This window comes from Prunus avium, chromosome 5 (genome assembly GCF_965620075.1).
Source record: "Prunus avium chromosome 5, drPruAviu1.hap1.1, whole genome shotgun sequence".
NCBI lineage: Eukaryota > Viridiplantae > Streptophyta > Magnoliopsida > Rosales > Rosaceae > Prunus > Prunus avium.
The window spans coordinates 27,625,077-27,644,998 of NC_142288.1; the positions used below are offsets into that span (position 1 = coordinate 27,625,077).

A 19,922-nucleotide genomic window follows, 5' to 3' on the forward strand; every position below is an offset into this window, starting at 1 on the left:
ATGTAGCATGGGCCCCTCCTCATTTACCACGTATGTTTGGTGGGATGATAATGAATGGTCGCAAGCAAAGCAAGGACAACATTTGCTTTTGATTTTGTAGTTTTTTCCAATTATGTTTACTTGTAAGTCTTCTTTTCGAGATGTAAAGAAGAAGAAGAAGAAAAAAAAGAATTTATTCTACAGAAGATATGTCACGGTAATAATCTTTTTATTCTTTTACAACAAATTAGATAACATTGGTCAGCAGAACCCAAGTAGCAGCAGGATTCTTGCTCCCATTATTTGAGACTCCATAAAGTGCCGCAGACAGAAAACAAAACAGAGAAGCAAACACAACTCATGAACTCAACAATACTACTAAATGGTCACTCAGCAGAAGATTTGAGGGCATTTCCTCTAGCAAACTTGAGGAAAGCCACCACCTTCTCATGAGGATTGTGCGCCGCTTTCACCGCAGGGATCTCAGTCAGAGCTGTTATGGAGGAATAAATTAGTGGAGTATTCTCAGGGGTTATAAATTTTACTCCAAGGGCTTCTTCCTGAGCTTCATATGAACCAAAATGTGAACAAATGACCACCTCTAGTAGTCCCACATTTTCTTTGTCAAATGAATTAGGAAAGCCATTTGGGAAGAAACCCTTCAATCCCTCTTCAAGTAACTTAAGTTTCTCAGTCACTTCTTTCATGGCTTTCTCTTGTGCTTCTCCACTGGTTTTGACCACTGAGATCATGCTCTCAAACACCTGCACCAAAGAACAAACATATACAAGTTACTTTAATAATTTAATTAGCTTGAGTAACTCATTAAGCACTAAACATGGCTAAAAAAATGTACATGTTTTTTGTTCTCAAGTCTCACCTGTTGCAGATAGCTTGCCCAGAAGCGAACTTGGGATCTTTTATAGGGATCTTCTGGTAGAAGTTGAGGGCCAGTTTTCCAGGTTTCATCAATGTATTCAAGGATGACAAGAGACTCAACAATTGCTTTTCCATTGTGGACAAGAACTGGAACTTTCTGATGAACAGGATTGAATTTGAGGAGCAATGGGCTTTTGTTCCTCAAATCTTCCTCCACATATTCATAGGGTATGCCTTTGAGTCTGAGAGCCAATTCCACCCTCTTAACATAAGGGCTTACCCACATTCCATAAAGGGTCACTTTGTTTTCCTCTGCCATCTCTCTCTCTCTCTCTCTCTCTCTCTCTCTCTCTCTAGTTTTTTTTTATCTGATGTTCAGTTAATTCTATTGGAAGCAGCTTATATAGAGTTTAAACCATTTGCTTAGCTTGCCTGACAAGTTGATAGTAAAACACTTGCCTGAAATGCCTTCCATAAAAAATTATCTGTATCTATTAAACAAGGCGCCTCAGCCAATAGGATTCTTGTTCCTAACAATTAGAATATGATATTATCATATTATAATGAAATGTATTATATCTTCCAAATTTTCAATTACCAACTACATACCTGGTCAAGTTATTGACCAGATAAAGCAGTGATATGTTTCTAAGAGCATTCAATTTTGTTTTGATCACTTGGCAGGTCCATTTTTCCATATTGCCATGGCCATTGCAGCATCACCAACCAAATTTTTCCATATAGTGGCCATTGCAGGTTGCAGCGTCACCAACCTACTTTTGCGCCGGCTGGTGAAGATGAAACTATAGCTAGCTAATCCAATTAGGTTACACAAGAACTTAAATTGTTGAAGCACAAGAAATTAATTCCATATGGGACGTGGGGTGGGAAATTACCTACTCCTTTAGAATTAGATCGTAGGCAGTGACGCTACATTTCAGATGAAAAGTTGTATTTTTCTACTTATATAGAATTTGCATAAACTAATCTCATGCTGTTAAATATTAGAGCAAGGTTTCATTATATATGATTCTTATCCTCATAGTTTATATATTTGTATATAATCGAATTAGTTGACAACAATACCTCTCCCTTAAGCATGCTTGTATAGTGAGATAATAATTTGCATTCTTGGATCTTTGGTCAAGTATATATTATCAGCGGGTTTAATCAGTGCCGGTAAAAATACATTTCTGTTGCCAGGCCTGAAACCACTGGCTCTGCAGCTACAAAAGTTGGGTTTAAATAGTAAAATATATTTCAAGGGTATAAGATATGGAAAAGTTGTGACTCACCAACTTAACAAAGCCATTCATGCTTCAATTCACCTTTCTACACACAAAGCTTGAGTCGCATTTTCAAACAAAGTGTCAAGACACCCAAGAGAATTCTTCTATGGTGTTTGTGACAAGACAAGGGGCATGGAGGAAATTGAAGCAAGGATTTCTCATGACAAGCCAAGTAATGACTGATTTCAAGTCCTCTCCCCTCCCCAACTTGCCTGCAGTTTGATCAACTATGTATAGCATAATTAAGCATAGTATTCTATTCTAGTCTGCCATCAAAACCGAGGCGAGCATGTAATTTGATACCCAACTGCAAGCCTTGATTTCCTCAATCCAAACGTCCTTATAAATCAAAGCTGTAAAATGTAAAAACAATGCATAGCAGTTGGTCCTAGTCCATTATGGACAAAACTGCGAAGTTCCCTTTCCATTTATGTTGAACAAGGGTCATTTCCAACCATGCTCCAACTAGAAGCATCCTATTAAAACCACAAAAAAGAAAGATTCATGTGGTGATATGTTGGTCTACAAAATGTCAATATTTCTGAATGAAAAAAAAGGAAGATACAGTCAAAACTTCGATTACTAATCTAAGCAGCAAGCAGCAAGAGGAAGCTTCTAAGTCAGCCTCAGCGCCATTTCTTGAAGAAGAGCTCGCTTCTGCACAGCACTTATTACATGGTTGGTCTCGGCATTCTCAACAACATTAGTGATAATGGCAGCTTCATATCTTGGAAGTTTGTAACAAGACAAATTGCTCATGGAAAAGATACATACCATAGACAATTGTGATGAAATTGAGCAAGATAATACTCCTCATCTTCTTGGATGCAAAGAAATGTTGGAAAACCAACAATCAGTGACTGATAAAAATATTTATATATCAATAATATATTTGCCAACAAAATTGAAATTTAAAATGAATTGTAAATTGAAATACAGTAAACAACAAATTAATGAAACTGACTTGGATTTGAGATAGAGGCTTGAAGATTTGATGCAATGTCCTAAAGAGAGTAATTTCACCCCTTCGCGGTGCTTGAAGTTCTACAGGTGACTGTCTCCCAGGATTCAACTATCTATATTCTAAGCCCTATAGCACTAGGACTTGGAATCTTGCGAACTTTGTTTGTCCTCCTCTCAGACAACATGCATATGCTTGTATAATGCTTTTACTGTACATAACGAATGAGGGTTCTTCAGACTTAAATAAACTTCTGAAACCTTATCAGAAGGGTTACAACTGTTAAAAACAGTTATTTAAACTAATCTGAATTAATAAAAAATTATTAATCCGAAACTAAAAAATTAATTTAAATCTGAAGTCCAATTGTGTGAAACTTAGGAATAAAAAGTTCTTGTCCCAAGGTGGTTTTTCATGAAAATGCTAATATCTATTTTACAAGAATTATATTTCAAACCCAAAGTCAAACTAAGAAGCATCAAAATGTGGAATTTACTCCAAACAAATGGCTTTTCTTTGCGGCTTCTTAACAATGCAATTGTCACTTAATTCTCAATTATTGAAATGTGGTATTTGTGGAATCAAGTTTTTAGCAGCTTCTACATTACTTATCAAATTGCCAGCAACATTTTATGGGAAGTAAGAAAGAGGTCTATATGAAAACAGAAAGAAAAACACCATATAAACCAATATATGACAATAGGCTTTCGTACGACGGTTTTTGATTTATAGCTACGGTTGTTGACGGTTTTTGCACTTTTAGTAACGATTTAAATGTCCCTAACCTGTAAAACATATATAGCGGCGATAAAAATCGTCGCTAACTGTTGCTAAACCTTGAATTTGCAGCGAGTGGAAAAACCGTCGCTAAATCTGGGAAAATAATTTTACTTCACCACTCCTATGGGCTCGATGATATTTGGTAGCCAAAAAGAAAAAGAACATTAAACCTCCTTTATCTTTATATGTATATATATATTGTATGAAAACAGTACTAAAATTGTCGTCCAAAGTATTACTTGGATACATGTAAATACCCCAACCAGTTGAACAAAATAGATATGATAGGAAAAAAAATTCAATGAAGTTTATCACCGCATCCATTCTGGAGGCGATTCTTCTTCTCTACTATGCTAGCAACTTTATGCGTGTTCTTAATCCTTCTTTGAAATGGTCTCTAACAAATTCCACAACCATAAAAGTAGGATCTGAAGCTGGACTGCTACCTCTGAACATCCCTTGTGCATCTTCAGCCATCCATACACAACTAATTGCATTCAACCATTCATTGTACCTAAAGTTCACTACAAACATTAGATTGAAATCAGAAAATCCTTTTGCTATCACATCTGACTGTCGGCCAATGAGTAATACAACCATATACTGTATACAAAGTTTACTCATGAATGTTAGGCCCATATCAAATATACCAGATTGAAAGGAAAATTACTATATAGAATTTCCCTTCCCCTTCTTGCCAAAAATGTTGAAAGGTCAGTTTGAAATAACAATCAACGCAAAGTTTACTTAAGTTAATTTTCTGACAATAGCCCCTCAATTTTGTCCCCAAGAGTTGTTATTCGTTGACATTTAACCAAAATGGTACTCAAGGGTGCATTGATAAAACAGCAATAGGATTGTAGAAACCCCTGAATGATACAAAAGATAAATGGTGCTTGTGCTTGTGCACCTATGTGATCAGTGTTCACATGCAGAACACCTGACTTGTCAAGCCTTGTTCAGGTAACAGTAAGTACACTAAAGATCAAAAGATGGTATGTCTGAATTTTCCTTGCTGGGACAAAGTAAAACAAGAAAATAGTGTGGTGAATGCATGTTAAGAAGTTGCAATCCTAATTGAGTAAATTTTGGTTATTAGGAGTTGCAATCCCATTTTCCCAGTGGTATGAAGCAAATGATGTAAAGGCAAAACTAAAAGGGTGAGACATACAAACAATCAGTATTCTATACACTGTTAGACCAGCAAAAGCTACTCCACAATCACCCAACAACAATCTGATCATAATTCATATGAGTGCTGACCACTATCTGCCTAATGAAAGAAAAATTACCCAACAAGAAGATATGCACTAATACCTGACAGCATTTACCCTAAAGAAAATAATGAATTCAATAATAGAACTATCAATAGAACAAAGAAGGTCAAAGTACAAGCACGGTACATACCACCAGCCACTCCTCTAAGCATGACTCCCTCAATAGAAATATCAATATGAAAATTTGGATTTTGTAATTTGCTTCCCATACTCAAATCTTTTAAGCCTTCATAGAGCATAGTCTGCAAAATGCACAGGAAATTATTTTGAAACCAAACCATTATCCTAGAAATAAGAACTAAAGCTTATAAGGAAAGAGGAACAGAATAATGACAACTAAATAAATTAGAGGCCAAAAGGCTAACTGCCTCTGATTCACCAATTATCAAAATATGGCACGTCAGAATTTTCTTTTAGGAGACAAAATAAAACAATAAACTAGTGGGGTGGGGGAATGCACGTTAAGAAGTCGCAATCCTATTTGAATAAAATTTGGCTATTACAAGGTGCAGTCCTATTTTCCTTAGTGTTACAACGCAAATGATGTCAAGGCCAAAAGAAAAGGGTAAGACATACAATCTCAAACTAAGCAACTTTTTTTTTTCTTCTAAAAAACACAAATTTTATTAATTAAAGAAGAGCTACAAGGAGGATGAATGAGGTGTCCATCTAAAATCCCATGAACATCCTCAATCCTAAGCACCAAGTACAATCAAATCAAAACAACTATGTGGATGACACAGACCAGTTGTTCTAAAGAGGCCAATAGTGTGAAATACTATTCATTGCCTAATTCCAATCATAATGAAAAACATAGAGAAGAGGGAAGGAGGAGGAGAGAACACCATACATTTGGATCCAAGGCATCATAGGTAAGATATGGAAGACTTTAGCAAGACAATAAGAGGCCAACACTTGATAATTTACTTTCTTACATAGAGTTTCATTAAAGTTAAATGCCATCCATACGAACATACCAAAATTTGAGCTTCACCCACTAGCCATGAATATTACTTCTATAACATCTTTACTCTATGATCATACCTGATTTGTGTGAGGAGCTTCACCCAATAGCTCCCCGTCCCCTCACAAATTCTGACTGATTAAAAAATCAATTAGTAACTTCCCACAAGTCCACAAATACTTACAATTCTGATATTAAAAAAAAGCATTACAAACGTAGAATCAGACAAATTTTTTATTATTCATTTTGGCAATTATACATTCACTAAATACCAAAAACGTTGATTTCTTTTCTTTCCCAACAAGATCTTTTGATAAAGGAACACAATCTTTCATCTGCTTCAAATTCCAAAACGTGTAGTTAAACCTATCTTTAAAATTCAAGGGTTTCATTCTCTCATTTTAATTGCTTGATGTCTTCCAACCATACTAATATGACAGAAAGAATCCAAATTTTCTTTTAAAACAAATTATCGCTACTTCCATGGCATAAGGTCCATCTAATTGAAGTAAAAAAAAAATGGAGTAGAGTAGAGAAGCAGCCACCAGACCCGCCCAGGCGCCGCCTAACTCCCTGGCGCCTACCCCTAACGATTAGGATGAAATCTAACGCCTAGGCGTTGTCCTCCCGCCTAGGCCGATTTTTCGAACACCGTTAATATAACAGATAGAATCCAAGTTATCGCTACTTCCGTGGCATAAGGTCCATCTAATGAAGTAAAAAAATGGAGAATTGTAAGGCTTACCGGTGAAAAAATATGATGAACTAGTGGGGGTTACCCATTTCAGAAGAGAAGGTGAGGACTGAGAAGGCGAACACCGTCGAAACGAACAGTATGGGCCTCTGGTGATTCTTTGTTTTTTTTGGTCAAATGGGCCGCTGGTTCTGGGAATTAGTTTTGGATCGTTGGATGGGGAAGAAGAGGGGGAAAAACACAAAGTTAATACTACCCTTACTTTTCCTTATATTGTGCTAGGGTAGAAACGCCGTCGTCTGCCCCTTGTGCAGTGGAAAATTACCAGATGACCCCATTGAATTTACTGTCTTTTTTGTTTTGATTGTATGAATTTACTGTCTTCGATTTACAGTAAACTATAGCATATTTGTTTGACGAAAGAGCATTACTTGTTGGCTTTTACCCTTTTTGCTGAACATAACATCTAATGGTATTTGTTTGTATTCATACAAGCTTCATGATTTAAGTTTCAATCACAAAAATCTAAGAAATTTAAGTATAACAAAGAGATGTGCTCGTATCGTATGTCTTTAAAAAATAAGTAACATTAGAAAGACAAGAACTATATGAGCTGTTCTTCAAATAATTCTATTTTCCAGTGTACCATATTTATTAATCACATAGAACTACGTCGTGTTATTAAATTGTTTTATTCTTCTACAACAAATTAGTCAACATTGGTCAGCAGAACCCAAGCAGCAGCAGGATTCTTGCTCCCATTAATTGAGACTCTAAAAAGGGCCACAAACACAAAAGAAAACTGAGGGATTGACAACAAGAAGCAAACACAACTCAACAATACTACTAAATGGTCACTCTGCAGAATATTTGAGGGCATTTCCTCTAATGAACTTGATGAAAGCCACCACCTTCTCATGACGATTGCGTGCCTCTTTCACCCGCAGGGATCTCAGTCAGAGCTGTTATGGAGGAATAAATTAGTGGAGTCTTCTCAGGGTTTATACACTTCAGTCCAAGGGCTTCTTCCTGAGCTTCATATGAACCAAAATGTGAAAAAAATGACCACCTCTAGCAGTCCCACATTTTTTATGTCAAATGAATTAGGAACCCTTCAATCCCTCTTCAAGCCATCTGGGAAGAAACCCTTCAATCCCTCTTCAAGTAACTTCATTGTCTCAGTCACTTGTTTCATGGTTTTATCTTGTGCGTCTCCATTGGGTTTGACAACTGAGCTGAGACCATGCTCTCATACATCTGCACAAAGCAACAAATATATATATTTAAGTTAATGAATAATTTAATTAGCTTGAATGAGTGATTAAGCATTGCTAAAAAATGTACATTTTGTTGTTGTTCTCAAGTCTCACCTTTTGCATAAAGCTTGCCCAGAAGCGAACTTGGGATCTTCGGGTACAAGTCGAGGGCCAGTTTCCAAGGTTTCATCGATGTATTCAAGGATGACAAGAGACTCAACAATTGGTTTTCCATTGTGGGCAAAAACTGGAACTTTCTGATGAACAGGATTCAATTTGAGGAGCAATGGGCTTTTGTTCCTCAAATCTTCCTCCACATATTCATAAGGTATGCCTTTGAGTCTGAGAGCCAATTCCACCCTCTTAACATAAGGGCTTGCCCACATTCCATATAGGGTCACTTTGTTTTCCTCTGCCATCTCTCTCTCTACTTTCTAGCTTTTGATCTGATGTTCAATTAGAATATTGATCAGATAGGATGGTAACTCCCTGCGCCCTTAGATGATCGTAGGCAGCGATGCTACATATCAAAAGTTATATGATAAAGCCAATCAAAGTGTATTTTCTACTCACTTATACATAATTATCAAATGACCCCAATATTCTGTTTCATTTCATAGAAATTAAGCACCAAACGTATAAGTAGATGATATTATTACAGAGACAAATGAACAAATGAAATGTACCAACTTTGGTAGATAGATAATATATGTGAACATTTTGTTTGTTATCCAAATATCACTAAATAACTAAGTTGGTAGCTCAACTATTTTTTGCAAGAAATTGCAAGAACTTCCAGGAAGCCAAAGCATATGAACTAATTTATCAGAAATTGCAGCTTCCACCATTGAAGATGAGCAGCAAATTCTTGCATTTGCTGTCCATGTATCCCTGTCAATCCATAGTGCCATTTTATAGCTTTTAGGCGTGGGCTTGTGCAGAGACTTTTGCTGTTGTTCTTTCCTCTAAGATAGTATTGGCTAAAGAACATCTTGTCTATGCAGATGCCCAACCTAGTTTCTGTTGTGTGAAAAGGAGAGAAGTGACCATGGGATCCACCTTTGGTTGTAAGATAGCTACAGAATTAAATGTTGCCACCCAACTTGCTCATATCAGATCATGTGTTGGACGGGTCATTATGATGACATTCCTCAATGGTCCATCTTTATAATTAATTATATTGCCATTGAGAGTTTCAAATCTCTATATCAAATCAAATAAATAAAAAAAGATAATGGCGATATCTTCTTTTGATACAAGCGATAATGACAATATCTAGAACCTCGGATGCATGGATAAATGCTCTTAACCAATTGAGCTACAAGCCCCTTAAAAAGTTGATGAAATTTCATTGCCTTGTCTCTGTGTGGTTTCATGTTTAATGCAGGGTCCATTGACATGACAGAAGCTTTTCTCTGACTCTGGTAAGTCGTAATATATTTTCTTTTTCTCTCAATAATGTGCCCATGTCGGGCTGCAAAGAAAGCTTATGGCAACCTGACTAATGAGTGTTAGCACTTTCTCAAGCATGAGCTGCATTTGTAGGGCCTTTAGTTTCTTAGATTTGAGATACAGATTTGTGGAATTATAAAGATAGAAGTCATAAGTGAGGCTAAGGTGGCTTGCCAAAAGCAGCTTCTGTTAAAGTCGTTAAAAAGATCCAAAACATGAATGGCCACCCACTTGTAAATCAAGAAAACAAAGATAAAATTAGAACTGAAAAGTCAGAAAATATGTTGGACAAGGTCGGTTGTGGTCTATCATTAATCTTTTGGTGTAAATGGCCCCAAAAATCTGGAATCTCTCTTTTCAGTGTTTCTGGGCTGTTTTGCCTTTGAGTGACACAAGGATATTTAAGAAATGTTCTCTGATGAGATAGTTTTGGCAATAGTGAGACTGTCAATTTGAACTTGATAAGGTTGGTTCTTCTTTGAATATATGGTTTTAATATTACCCACCAAAAGTTTTCTGTCATCTTTATTTAATCAACAAGTAGACATGAAAGACATAAACAAGATAAATCAGAAAGTGAAGCTTATCTCAAACTTAGAACGATCAAATGATTAGCTGTAGATTAATATAAAGATGGAAGTTTGACAAACTTTCTCAAATATTTCATCATTCCATTGCGCATTCACTCTGGCATGTACAAAGACAGTAATGCATTTGCATAGTTTGATTATAACCCTCCTAAGGCAAAGGCATGTTGCACGTAGTAATTTTCTTGCCACAGTCTCAGACTGTAACTTTCCCCTTTTCCATTGAAGATTCTAACCTTTGAGCAAGTCCTGCTGTGCCAGTGGTTGTTGGATCAGGTGTTCCGCCGTTTGCTGCCAGTTTATTTTCATCACTGGCTGTGACAACACTCCTATCCATGCTGGTCTCACTTGACTCATACCGGGCGGCAGAGGCCACAGACATTCCATCAGATGCGTGACTCGTGAAGGGTGTTTGTCCACTGCCAGGTAGGTTCTCTATCTCAAACAAATCTGAACTAGCATCACTCTCCACATCTTCATTGATCACCGGACCTGTCCCCGAAGCATTTGAGAGGCTTTGAGCTTTTGGAATGGCATCCCAACTTAGCATGGAGAGCCTTCTCTCCAGATTTATTGCTACTATGTCTCCCTTCATCATGTGGGATCCAAACACCTCCAGCGACTTTCGTGGCTCTTCTTCTTTTGTTTTCTTCTCTCCCAACTGTGATTTAGCTGCAGATTTCTGTGCACTAGAATTCAAATTTGTGAATGCAAAATGCTCTTCCTTGTGTGATGTTTGAAAGCTAGAGTAGTGAAGCTCATCTCTGTCCTTGAATCTTGGTTGAGACTGCTTGACAGGATTTTTATCAATTCGAACGCTTTGCTTCCTGGCATCTTTACCATGATGCCCTCCATGCTCAGCATTTATCTCATGAATATAAATGGCTTTCTTATCTGAACATCCATTGCAGCTGAAAATAGACAAGCTTTTGATCTTTCCATTTACCTTTTTCTTCTTATTGTGAGATGAGTTTCTCAGAGACGGTAACAAGGTGCTTTGGCTGTTCCAACTTGCTTCAGAACAAGTACTTGGAGTTCCTGGCCTGCTCTTTGGTTGCTTGTAGTGCTGACCAGTTCTGTTTTCTTTCTTATTATGCCCATGTTTGCTTGTGTTATAGTCCACAATTCTTGGACCCTCATCTTCCAGCATCATGTTGAAATACCTTTCAGCACCAAAGACGCTGATTTCGCCCTCCTCAGTCTTTCGGCTCAAGGTCATGGCAGGAGGGGGAGTCTGAACTGACCCTGCAAGTTTGAGGACAAAGTTCCCTTCTGCTTCGCTGATGTAAGAAGAAAATGAAGCATCCCGGGTATGAGCACTGTTGTTAGCTTTTCCTTCCATGATTTCTTTAAAGTTTGATACTTAAGAGTACGGTTAGAATTGAGCAGAGGGAGAAAGCACAAAATTGGACAAGGGGAAAAGCTAATTTCAGTGACAGGGAGCTTTCGGAGGATTGGAGATGACCATGCTTCTTGAGAACCAGTTCTTATAAGTAGGCTTGTGGGAGGGTCCTACATCCTTGGGCTAAATTGCAACTAGGCCACCCCTTTCCCTCATCACATTAAGTGCCTTGTACTCTTCATTTTGTCACTGATCTAATAAGAAGTAAGGGAAAGAAAAAATCCCTTTGTCATCTCATCTAGTGAGTTTGAACACTATAAACAAAGTCTTTACTGATGTTTTGCTTATAATATGTGAAGTACTATTAGATTATGCAGCGTTTCTTTTTGGTACAGATTATGCCAAAGTTAGAAATAAGCATAACATGCTTGCTTGCTCACTGATATGGTAGTATGTGATTGTTATGCTAATTTGGTATTGGCAACATAGTTGAAGTTTGAGAGCATTATCAATTTCCTTAATCAACACTTTATATTAAAAACTATTAATTGATTCGATATCGAATAATAAAATCAAATTAAATAATTAATTTTAATCCACGAGTGTTGCATGGGTCAATCTACAAGTAAATATTAAAAAAGAGAACAAAAACTAACATTGACTTAGAAGAAAATGCTGTAGAACTGTGATTTTAAGGGCCAAGAAAATAATTAAAAAGACAATTAATTAAACGAAGAGAGGGGAAGAACAAGGCAATCAACAAAAATGCTGTAGAAGACACGTTCTTTGGCTCACACCTTGCTTGGAGCTGGAGGGCCAGAATATGTGGAATTGTCCCTTTTGTTTCTTAATCACTCTGAGGATGTAGAATTGTCTTCACCTGCAACCCAGTACCGTTTAACAGCAAACAGTACCTTTTCGGGAACAAGAGGGCCATCTTCATGATCCACCATTTTCGTATTCCATCTCATTCCTCTCACAATTTTGCTCACCTTGACTAGCACATCCATGTGATCACGGAAAATCACTGCTCCTTCAGGCCGTAGAATCCGATCCATCTCCAAAAGAATGTCTTCAGCATCACACCTGCATTGGCTTTTTATTAGTACAAAAAGATCAAGTACCTTTGACTGATGGAAAAACACCATTTGCAATCGATGGTAAGGAGCAGGGTCGAACACAACTTACTTATCCTTGTACAAGCTGAAAACACCATTTGCATGAATAAGGTCATATGTCCTTGGATATGTGGAGAAGGCTTCACACCTGGTGGAAGACAAAAATATTATCAAACACACAATAATAGCATGTACAAAAAACAGCATTTAAGAAAGCCAAGGGCATCCACTGTGAACTTCAAAAGACAACAGTAAGCTACCTCTACCATATCTAACCACTTTCTATTTTGGCAGTTAAATTCATTTTTATAAGAGAACAAAATATGAAAAAGAAAGGAAACACTCTGGATGAGTGATTGGTTCAAGTAGTAAGAGAAAATGTGTTACCATGCTCTTGCAAAGAGCCCTGAGAGATCAGAAAGGAAAAATAAAATTCTTGTAGCAGGCCCGAAATATTTCGGAAGCTGTTTTTGAGTTTATAAATAAGATAATACTAAAAATAATTACAAAAGGATCACCAAAATTGACATGCAGGTTGTGTTTATTTAAATCCTCATCCTCTGCAAAATTAGAGGCCACTCTGAGAAAAATTATTGCCACAGAGCAGGAACAAAACAGAAAAGGAATGTTCGAAAATTACCAATCATGATAAATGCCTATCAGTCCACGTTCAAATATAACTCCCAAAGTGTCTTTCTCAGCTATAGTAGGCATAACATTCATAACCCACAATTTGGGAGAGTCAAGAGCAGCAGCAAAACATCCCAGACCGGCATTCATATCCATAATGTTGCGATACCTTCCTGTATCCAGTAATTTGTTGGTCCTCTTATAAGCATTCACATGTTTCTTCCATGACCTATTGTCCTCCTGGTATGTCTCAGGAGAAACTCCAGGGATGGATCCACTAGATATTCTGAAAGGTAAAGCATTGAGCCTCTCTGGAAATGGCTTCCATGCCCCACCAGCATCCTCATTGGGATCAGAAGTCCCGGGATAAGGAGTTATGCACAACTCCATCTTCTTGTACCTAAGAAACAGAAAAAGGTTAAATTCTGCTCTGGAACATGGCAAAAAAATGCATCCAACTAAACTGATAACTGAAAAAAAAAAAAAGACTAAGAAATCCTACATTAACACAAAGCAATCTAAAATTATTTTTTTTATAAAATTATATATTTCTTTCTCAAATTAACTCAGACTTATTCCAACTGCTTCAGGTTAGCTACATGAATCTTTCTCTGAAACTAATTTGGATCCACCACATGAAGTTTATATCACCATTCAACTAAACAGTTAATGCAATCTCAGTGTTACCCAAAATTTTTACAGACATTACGAATTCCTTTCTATAATTCTCCTCTTGCTTCCATCTATATTCACGAAATTTACGGAAGAAACTTTACTGTATAAGACAAAAGAAAAAAAAGAAATCGTAAATGGGACAAGAAAAGCAGCAAAAAGAGACTGTATTCCACAATAAATTTCATGCACTGTCAAAGAAGTAGTGCACGGCAGTATGTATGAGTTCAATAAAATTCTTTCTTCTTTGCAGGATTGTGTGCATATAGAACTTTCCCAGTCATAAAATAATGGGCCAATAAATGTTCAATCAAATTGTAAAAGACTCAGTAGATCAAATAAAGCAATATACCAAACATCATCTGCGTTCGTGGATTCACACATAGTAGGTTGAGGATCTCGGTCACGATGATAGTCAAAACTTGTTTGTTTCCTCCAGATGGCAATTTCACCCTTCTCATGCTTCTTTTCCCAGTTAAGAAGTTTCGCCATCTCTTCAATCTTCCTCTGTTCTTCCTCAAGTTCTTCTTTAGGACGCTGCCATGCTACATAATTATTCCTCCAGTTAATAGGAGGACCAGAAAGCACCCAGTAACCACCAGGTCTAAGAACTCGATCAACTTCCATCATGTACATTCCATCTGCAAAAGAAGTCCAAGGATGATTTCATGTCATAAATGATATCATGTCGTTACCTAAAAGGAATCAAAATCACTTATGAAGGTCCTGCACTTAATAAAAAGTAAAGCAAGTCATTTGTCCAATGCCATAAATATATGGCAGCAGGAGCAGGGATAAGTGGCTTGGAAGCTCGATGGAAAAATGGCAAGCCCTGATTATTCAAGGCAGCCTCAGCAGAGCCGACATCTAGACTACGCTCAATTAAGGTCATTAACATATGAACTTAGGTGGTGATACAGATATATCTATGTGCGTATGTTTGCATTTATGTATGAATACATGTAATTAGGCATCAATATCAACGGCTAATTTATGAGCATCACCATTTGCACCCCATGGAATCAGGCAACGAGAACAGTGAGCCATGTCAAAGGCCCTAGATGGATAAGGCAGCTTTATAGTTCCAAGAACGCCAATAACTGCTGGAACACCTCTTTCCAGAGCAAATTGAACTTGTGCTTCGTGAGAGTCTCTTGGTGCGAATGACATTGCTATAACATTCTTTTTAAACAGGTAGGCACCCCAGCTGGCAACCTATGAAGTATGAACCAACATGGGTAATAAATCAAATAGAAGAAAAAAATATAAATATAGACCACAAAAAATAAGTTTCATAGGCTAGATAAAAATACTACGACAAAAGCAAAAGAGTGCACCCATCATAGAAACGGGTGAACATAAATATGGTACTAGGTGGCACTTCAAAACACAGACAATCTGCAACTTTGCTAGGTACTTGAGAATTGGGATGTAAGTTCCAAAGAGGGGCAAGAATACAGTTGTATTTGAGAATAGCAGTATAAACAGCCAAGCAGATTAAAGGAGCAGAAAAAGGGAAAAAGGAAAAGAAAAAGATATTTAAGTTACCCCACATCCAGTATCCAATGCAGTTCTAACCATCCCACTGTCCATTGGGATCACAGCTGCAAGTTCATTGATATACGCATCTGCTCCACGAGGAAACTGTGTTCCACCACCTGGGAACCTAAACACATTGCCCTCATATTGAATCCAATTCTGAACAGCCTTCTCAACTGTCAGGCTCTTATAAGGAGCATTGGCATACGGTACGTAGTCGCGGCTTTGGGGCCATCGAAACGGGGTCACATATCCTTTGGGTGCTGGAATAAGGCAATGCAGCTTCTCTTCGTCAGGCGGACAGTGTCGTTCCCTGTAATTCATATTTTCTCGGGGGAAAGTCATTGCTCGCATTTGATCTTGACAGGGAGTGTAATCAATATAGTGATCGCTGCATGGTTTGAACTCATTGACAACTCCTTCAGAATCATCAATCCCAACATGATGGGTCTCATAATTCAGATTGGAAAGAATACTACAGTCTGTCTGTTTGGTAATCTCTAAAGCTATGCTATCTCCTTTTCCAAATCCACTTCGCTGCCATGCACCCAATATGTAAAAGAAACAACACAGACCAGCAACAATGAAAACAGACATGGAGCTTCGACTTCTGTTGTCTCCTGAGTTCCCTTTTGTCGCCATGATGTACCTGAATGTATTTTCGGATTCCCAATAACAATTATGACTTTTGCTAAATAAATGAAAGGAAATATAGGATAGATTTGAAGTGGCTGAGCATTCTAAAAGGATTTCGAGAATAATAGGAGACTCTATAAGTGGGACATTGAAGAACCCTCAGACTTGTCAGATTTTGCCCCCTTTGCATTCCTTTTTCATACAATTTCTATCACTTATAAAAAAAATGTGATTCTTAGTATATAACTTTCCAGGTTTGAATTAATCAAAGATACCGAGACAATGACAAGGACACATATATAAGCAAGCGGGTCAATAATGAAACATAGCCACTAGTTTAGAAGGCATAAACAAAATCTTAAGAGCATATGCAGAAAAAGTAAATCAGAATATGAGAGTTTCAAATATTTTATTACTTAGAACCTCCAAACCCACCTCTCAGCTAAGCCTAACACAACCCCTAAGCTCAATCAATGTGAATTCCACATTGATTGAAACAGAAATCATCCAATCATATCCAATTGGAATTCTTTTGCTTTCTTTGTTCCCGTTTTCTTTTTCTTTTTCCATTTATTCGAAATCAACCAACAATCACAGACAATTGAACAAAATCAACAACAAAACCATACCACAAAACTTGATTCAAATAAAGAAGTAAAACTTTTCAACAAAATCCCATAAATAAAAGAGTCAGAAAGTGCAGGCTAGATATCATGCATATGTAGATAGTAAAGCATCCAATAAATGAAAATTCATAACTAAATCAAAAGAATTGAAAACTCTTACCGGATCTCAGGGAGCGGAAGTGACAATCTTTGTGGGGTCCAATCAAATCAAATGCATCTTCACCTTCTACAATCCATAACACAAGACAGAGCCAGAGACATCGAGAGGAAGAAGACAACTTTATGCACCAAAATGTGCCAGAAATCGTGGGTAGTTGCTAAAACGGTGAAAGGAACGAGATTTCAGAAATTGTGGGTTGTGGCCGGCTTTTCTCTGTTCGTTTATTTTCTCAGGCGACAAGGCTAACACTGCAAACAGAACACAAGTACGATGAGTCCGAGGAATACGGAGTCGATTGTTCCTGTGTTTTGCGCACACACAGTGTTTCAATTCTAGTTAGTTAATTAAAAGACTTTAAGATCGCATGTTTTTAAGGCAAAATAGGATGATGATTGTTACACCCAATCAGATCCCGCCATTTTAGTTCCCAATCAGTTGGGTCCCGCGGACACAAGAAATGTACAGGGCCTTGTGAAAAACGACGCCGTTGGGACTTAAATAGCACACAATTTTTTGACCAAGTTTAAAGCTTTGCCTTTTCTCTCCAAGATGAAAGCTTTGAATTATCAAATCAAACAGACAAACCGCCACTCTGCTTTGATTGATGAGCACCTCATTTCACCTCCAGCGACAAAGACTGGTTCATCTTCTCCGCCTAAACCCTTGCCTCTTCTCTCCCCAAAACCTCCTTCAAATCCAAGCCAAGCTCACAACCACAGGCCTCCTCTTCTCAGAGCCCTCATGCCTTCTCTCACTCCTAAACCTTTCTCTCTCAAGCTCTGCGACTGTTCATCAAGCCACTGCCTTGTTCATCCACACACAAACACCCAATGTGGCCGCATGGCCCATCATGGTCCGCAGGCTCAACTTAGACAACGAACCTTTTCAGGTTTTTTCTCTGTTCAAAGCCATGCAAAGGCTAAAACGTAATGACCCAGTTTGTGATTCGTTTGTGTTTGCTTCTTTGATCAAGGCTTGTAACAAGTTATCCGCTTTGCGAGAAGGAAAGTCTGTACATTGTCATGTTGTTAGGCTTGGTTTGGATTATAATGTGAATTTGTTGAACAGTGTAGTCAGTTTTTATTCGTGTTCGAAGAGTTTGGTGGGATATGCTTGTGCTGTGTTTGATAGAATTCCTCACAAAACGGTTGTAACTGTTAATTGTATGCTTTCTGGGTTTGTGAAGAACAATCTGTCCGATGCGGGATTGGGTTTGTTCAATGAAGTTTTGCGTTGTGGTTTTGGTTTGGAGTTGAAGCCAAATTATGTCACTTTGGTTATTTTGATTTCAGGGTGTGTGGAATTTGATGAGTTCAGTGTGGGAAAGGCACTTCATTCATACTGTTGTAGGACAGGTTTGGATTTGGTAAATGAGGTATGCAATGCACTTATTGATTTGTATTCAAAGTTCGGGCGTATGGACGAAGCCGCAAGCTTGTTTAATGAAATGCCCGAGAGGGATTTGATTTCCTGGAATACCATGATTGCAGGATATGCTGGTGTAAGTGATTGCAGAAGAGCTTTCTCTTTGTTTAGAAAAATGAGAGAAAGAGGTGTTGGATTTGATAGAGTGTCATTTATTTGTTTGATTTTGGCTGCTTGTAATAGTGGAGATCTTGAGATGGGGAAGGTGGTTCATGGTTATATGACAACTTGGGGAACAGAAATAACTGTAGATATTAGCACAGCACTGACTAACTTGTACTGCAAATGCGGACAAATAGCGTGTGCTAAAAAAGTTTTGGATGAAGTAGCAGATGACAATATTGCATTGTGGAACTCTATGATCCATGGTTACGTCAAATGCGGGCATAATCAAGAGGAATTGGGGCTCTTCAATCAGATTCGATCTAGAAAGCTAAGGCCAGATGAAGTAACAATGGTAGGGTTAATCTTAGCTTGCCGAAACTCGGGGGATTTGTCTCATGGAATTGACATTCATTCTTATGTAGAGAGTTGTAATCATCTGCAAGGGAGTATTGTACTGCACAATGCGATTATAGATATGTATGCGAAATGTGGGAGCATGAACCGAGCTAAAGTTTTGTTTGATAAGATCCCAAAGAAAGATGTTGTTTCATGGACTTCAATTATAGTGGGGCATGCCATCAATGGTGAAGGAAAGGAATCCCTTCTTGCTTTCAGGAAAATGTGTGCGGAGAAAGTTGAACCAAACTCTGTTACATTCATAGGTGTTCTATCAGCATGCGATCATGCTGGTTTGGTTGATGAAGGTCTGAACTTGTATGATGCCATGTGCAAGTTTTACCATATCAAGCCCACGATCGAGCACTGTGGATGCATCATCGATATGCTTGCACGAGCAGGAAGGCTAGAGGAGGCGCACAAGTTTGTGAGGAGTATGCCTATAGAACCAAATGCAGTTGTTTGGAGGATGTTGATTAATGCGTGTAGGGTTCATGGTGATTTTGATAGGGGGTTATGTTTGGTTAGTGGGTTCACAGACCCAAAGACATTGCATGGTGCCGAAGATCATGTTACTTCTTCCAACATTCTTGCTGATGCAGGAAGGTGGGATGATGTTCTTCATCAGAGGAGCTTGATGGCAATCAGGAAAGCTCCAAAAGTTTCAGCTAAAAGCTCAGTTTCAGATTTTACCGAGTGAATAGTAAACAGATTATGAACTGTACAATTCATCAGCTACTGTCCCTGTATCCAGCTGCTACGGCCTGGAGCAGGGTGGACATTTGAGCCCCAGCTAGTTTCAGTGTTTTCTTTGAGCTCTAGGAGGTTGTAGACATCCACATAGCTAAACTGATATGGCGAAGGTTTAGATATTTGCTCTACAGGAATACTACCTCACCTATTTGAGCTCAAGTGATTCAACGCAGATAATGTGAAATGATGGCCCAGGTACAAGAAATTGTTCCAAATTTGTTACCAGAACAAATACATATTTTTAGTATAATAACAAAAGATAAGTTTTTCATTTCAAGGTATTTCTCGGGTTCGAAGATTGTGCAGATTCCCGTGATGTTTTGCTCCATAAAGCATAAAATGTGGCAGGGTCAAACATCTTGAAGAAACTATTAAGCAATTTGAAATTTATACTTGGAAGTG

General features: G+C 37.9%; 4 protein-coding genes, 1 long non-coding RNA gene and 1 pseudogene across 6 annotated transcripts; 1 reads left to right on the forward strand and 5 right to left on the reverse strand.

The window, feature by feature from the left end:
* Positions 1-189: 189 nt before the first annotated feature.
* On the reverse strand, positions 190-1,229 carry LOC110762367 (glutathione S-transferase U10-like). Its single transcript, XM_021965002.2, has 2 exons — positions 860-1,229; positions 190-743 (listed from the first exon to the last, which is right to left on the reverse strand). Exons 1-2 carry the CDS (start codon positions 1,175-1,177, stop codon positions 366-368), a joined length of 696 nt encoding a protein of 231 aa, XP_021820694.1. The 5' UTR covers positions 1,178-1,229; the 3' UTR covers positions 190-365.
* A 2,911-nt stretch (positions 1,230-4,140) lies between these two features.
* On the reverse strand, positions 4,141-7,068 carry LOC110762299 (uncharacterized). 2 transcript variants are annotated; one of them, XR_002527521.2, is made up of 4 exons: positions 6,875-7,068; positions 6,210-6,264; positions 5,296-5,407; positions 4,141-4,402 (listed from the first exon to the last, which is right to left on the reverse strand). It is a non-coding gene; the product is annotated as an uncharacterized LOC110762299 (long non-coding RNA). The 2 variants fall into 2 exon arrangements; XR_002527520.2 differs by having other exon boundaries at positions 6,210-6,260; positions 6,875-7,067.
* Positions 7,069-7,510: 442 nt separating this feature from the next.
* On the reverse strand, positions 7,511-8,498 carry LOC110762306 (glutathione S-transferase U10-like; annotated as a pseudogene).
* Positions 8,499-10,133: 1,635 nt separating this feature from the next.
* LOC110762305 (protein PHYTOCHROME KINASE SUBSTRATE 1-like) lies at positions 10,134-11,906 on the reverse strand. The gene has a single exon (XM_021964908.2). It carries the CDS (start codon positions 11,458-11,460, stop codon positions 10,315-10,317), a length of 1,146 nt encoding a protein of 381 aa, XP_021820600.1. The 5' UTR covers positions 11,461-11,906; the 3' UTR covers positions 10,134-10,314.
* Positions 11,907-12,019: 113 nt separating this feature from the next.
* LOC110762337 (putative methyltransferase PMT2) lies at positions 12,020-17,190 on the reverse strand. Its single transcript, XM_021964958.2, has 7 exons — positions 16,842-17,190; positions 15,429-16,068; positions 14,885-15,095; positions 14,233-14,521; positions 13,219-13,608; positions 12,649-12,726; positions 12,020-12,546 (listed from the first exon to the last, which is right to left on the reverse strand). The coding sequence occupies exons 2-7, from the start codon at positions 16,059-16,061 to the stop codon at positions 12,312-12,314; spliced, it is 1,836 nt and encodes a 611-aa protein (XP_021820650.1). The 5' UTR covers positions 16,062-16,068; positions 16,842-17,190; the 3' UTR covers positions 12,020-12,311.
* Positions 17,191-17,399: 209 nt separating this feature from the next.
* Positions 17,400-19,735, forward strand: LOC110762341 (pentatricopeptide repeat-containing protein At1g06140, mitochondrial-like). The gene has a single exon (XM_021964963.2). The coding sequence runs from the start codon at positions 17,446-17,448 to the stop codon at positions 19,465-19,467; it is 2,022 nt and encodes a 673-aa protein (XP_021820655.2). The 5' UTR covers positions 17,400-17,445; the 3' UTR covers positions 19,468-19,735.
* Positions 19,736-19,922: the final 187 nt, after the last annotated feature.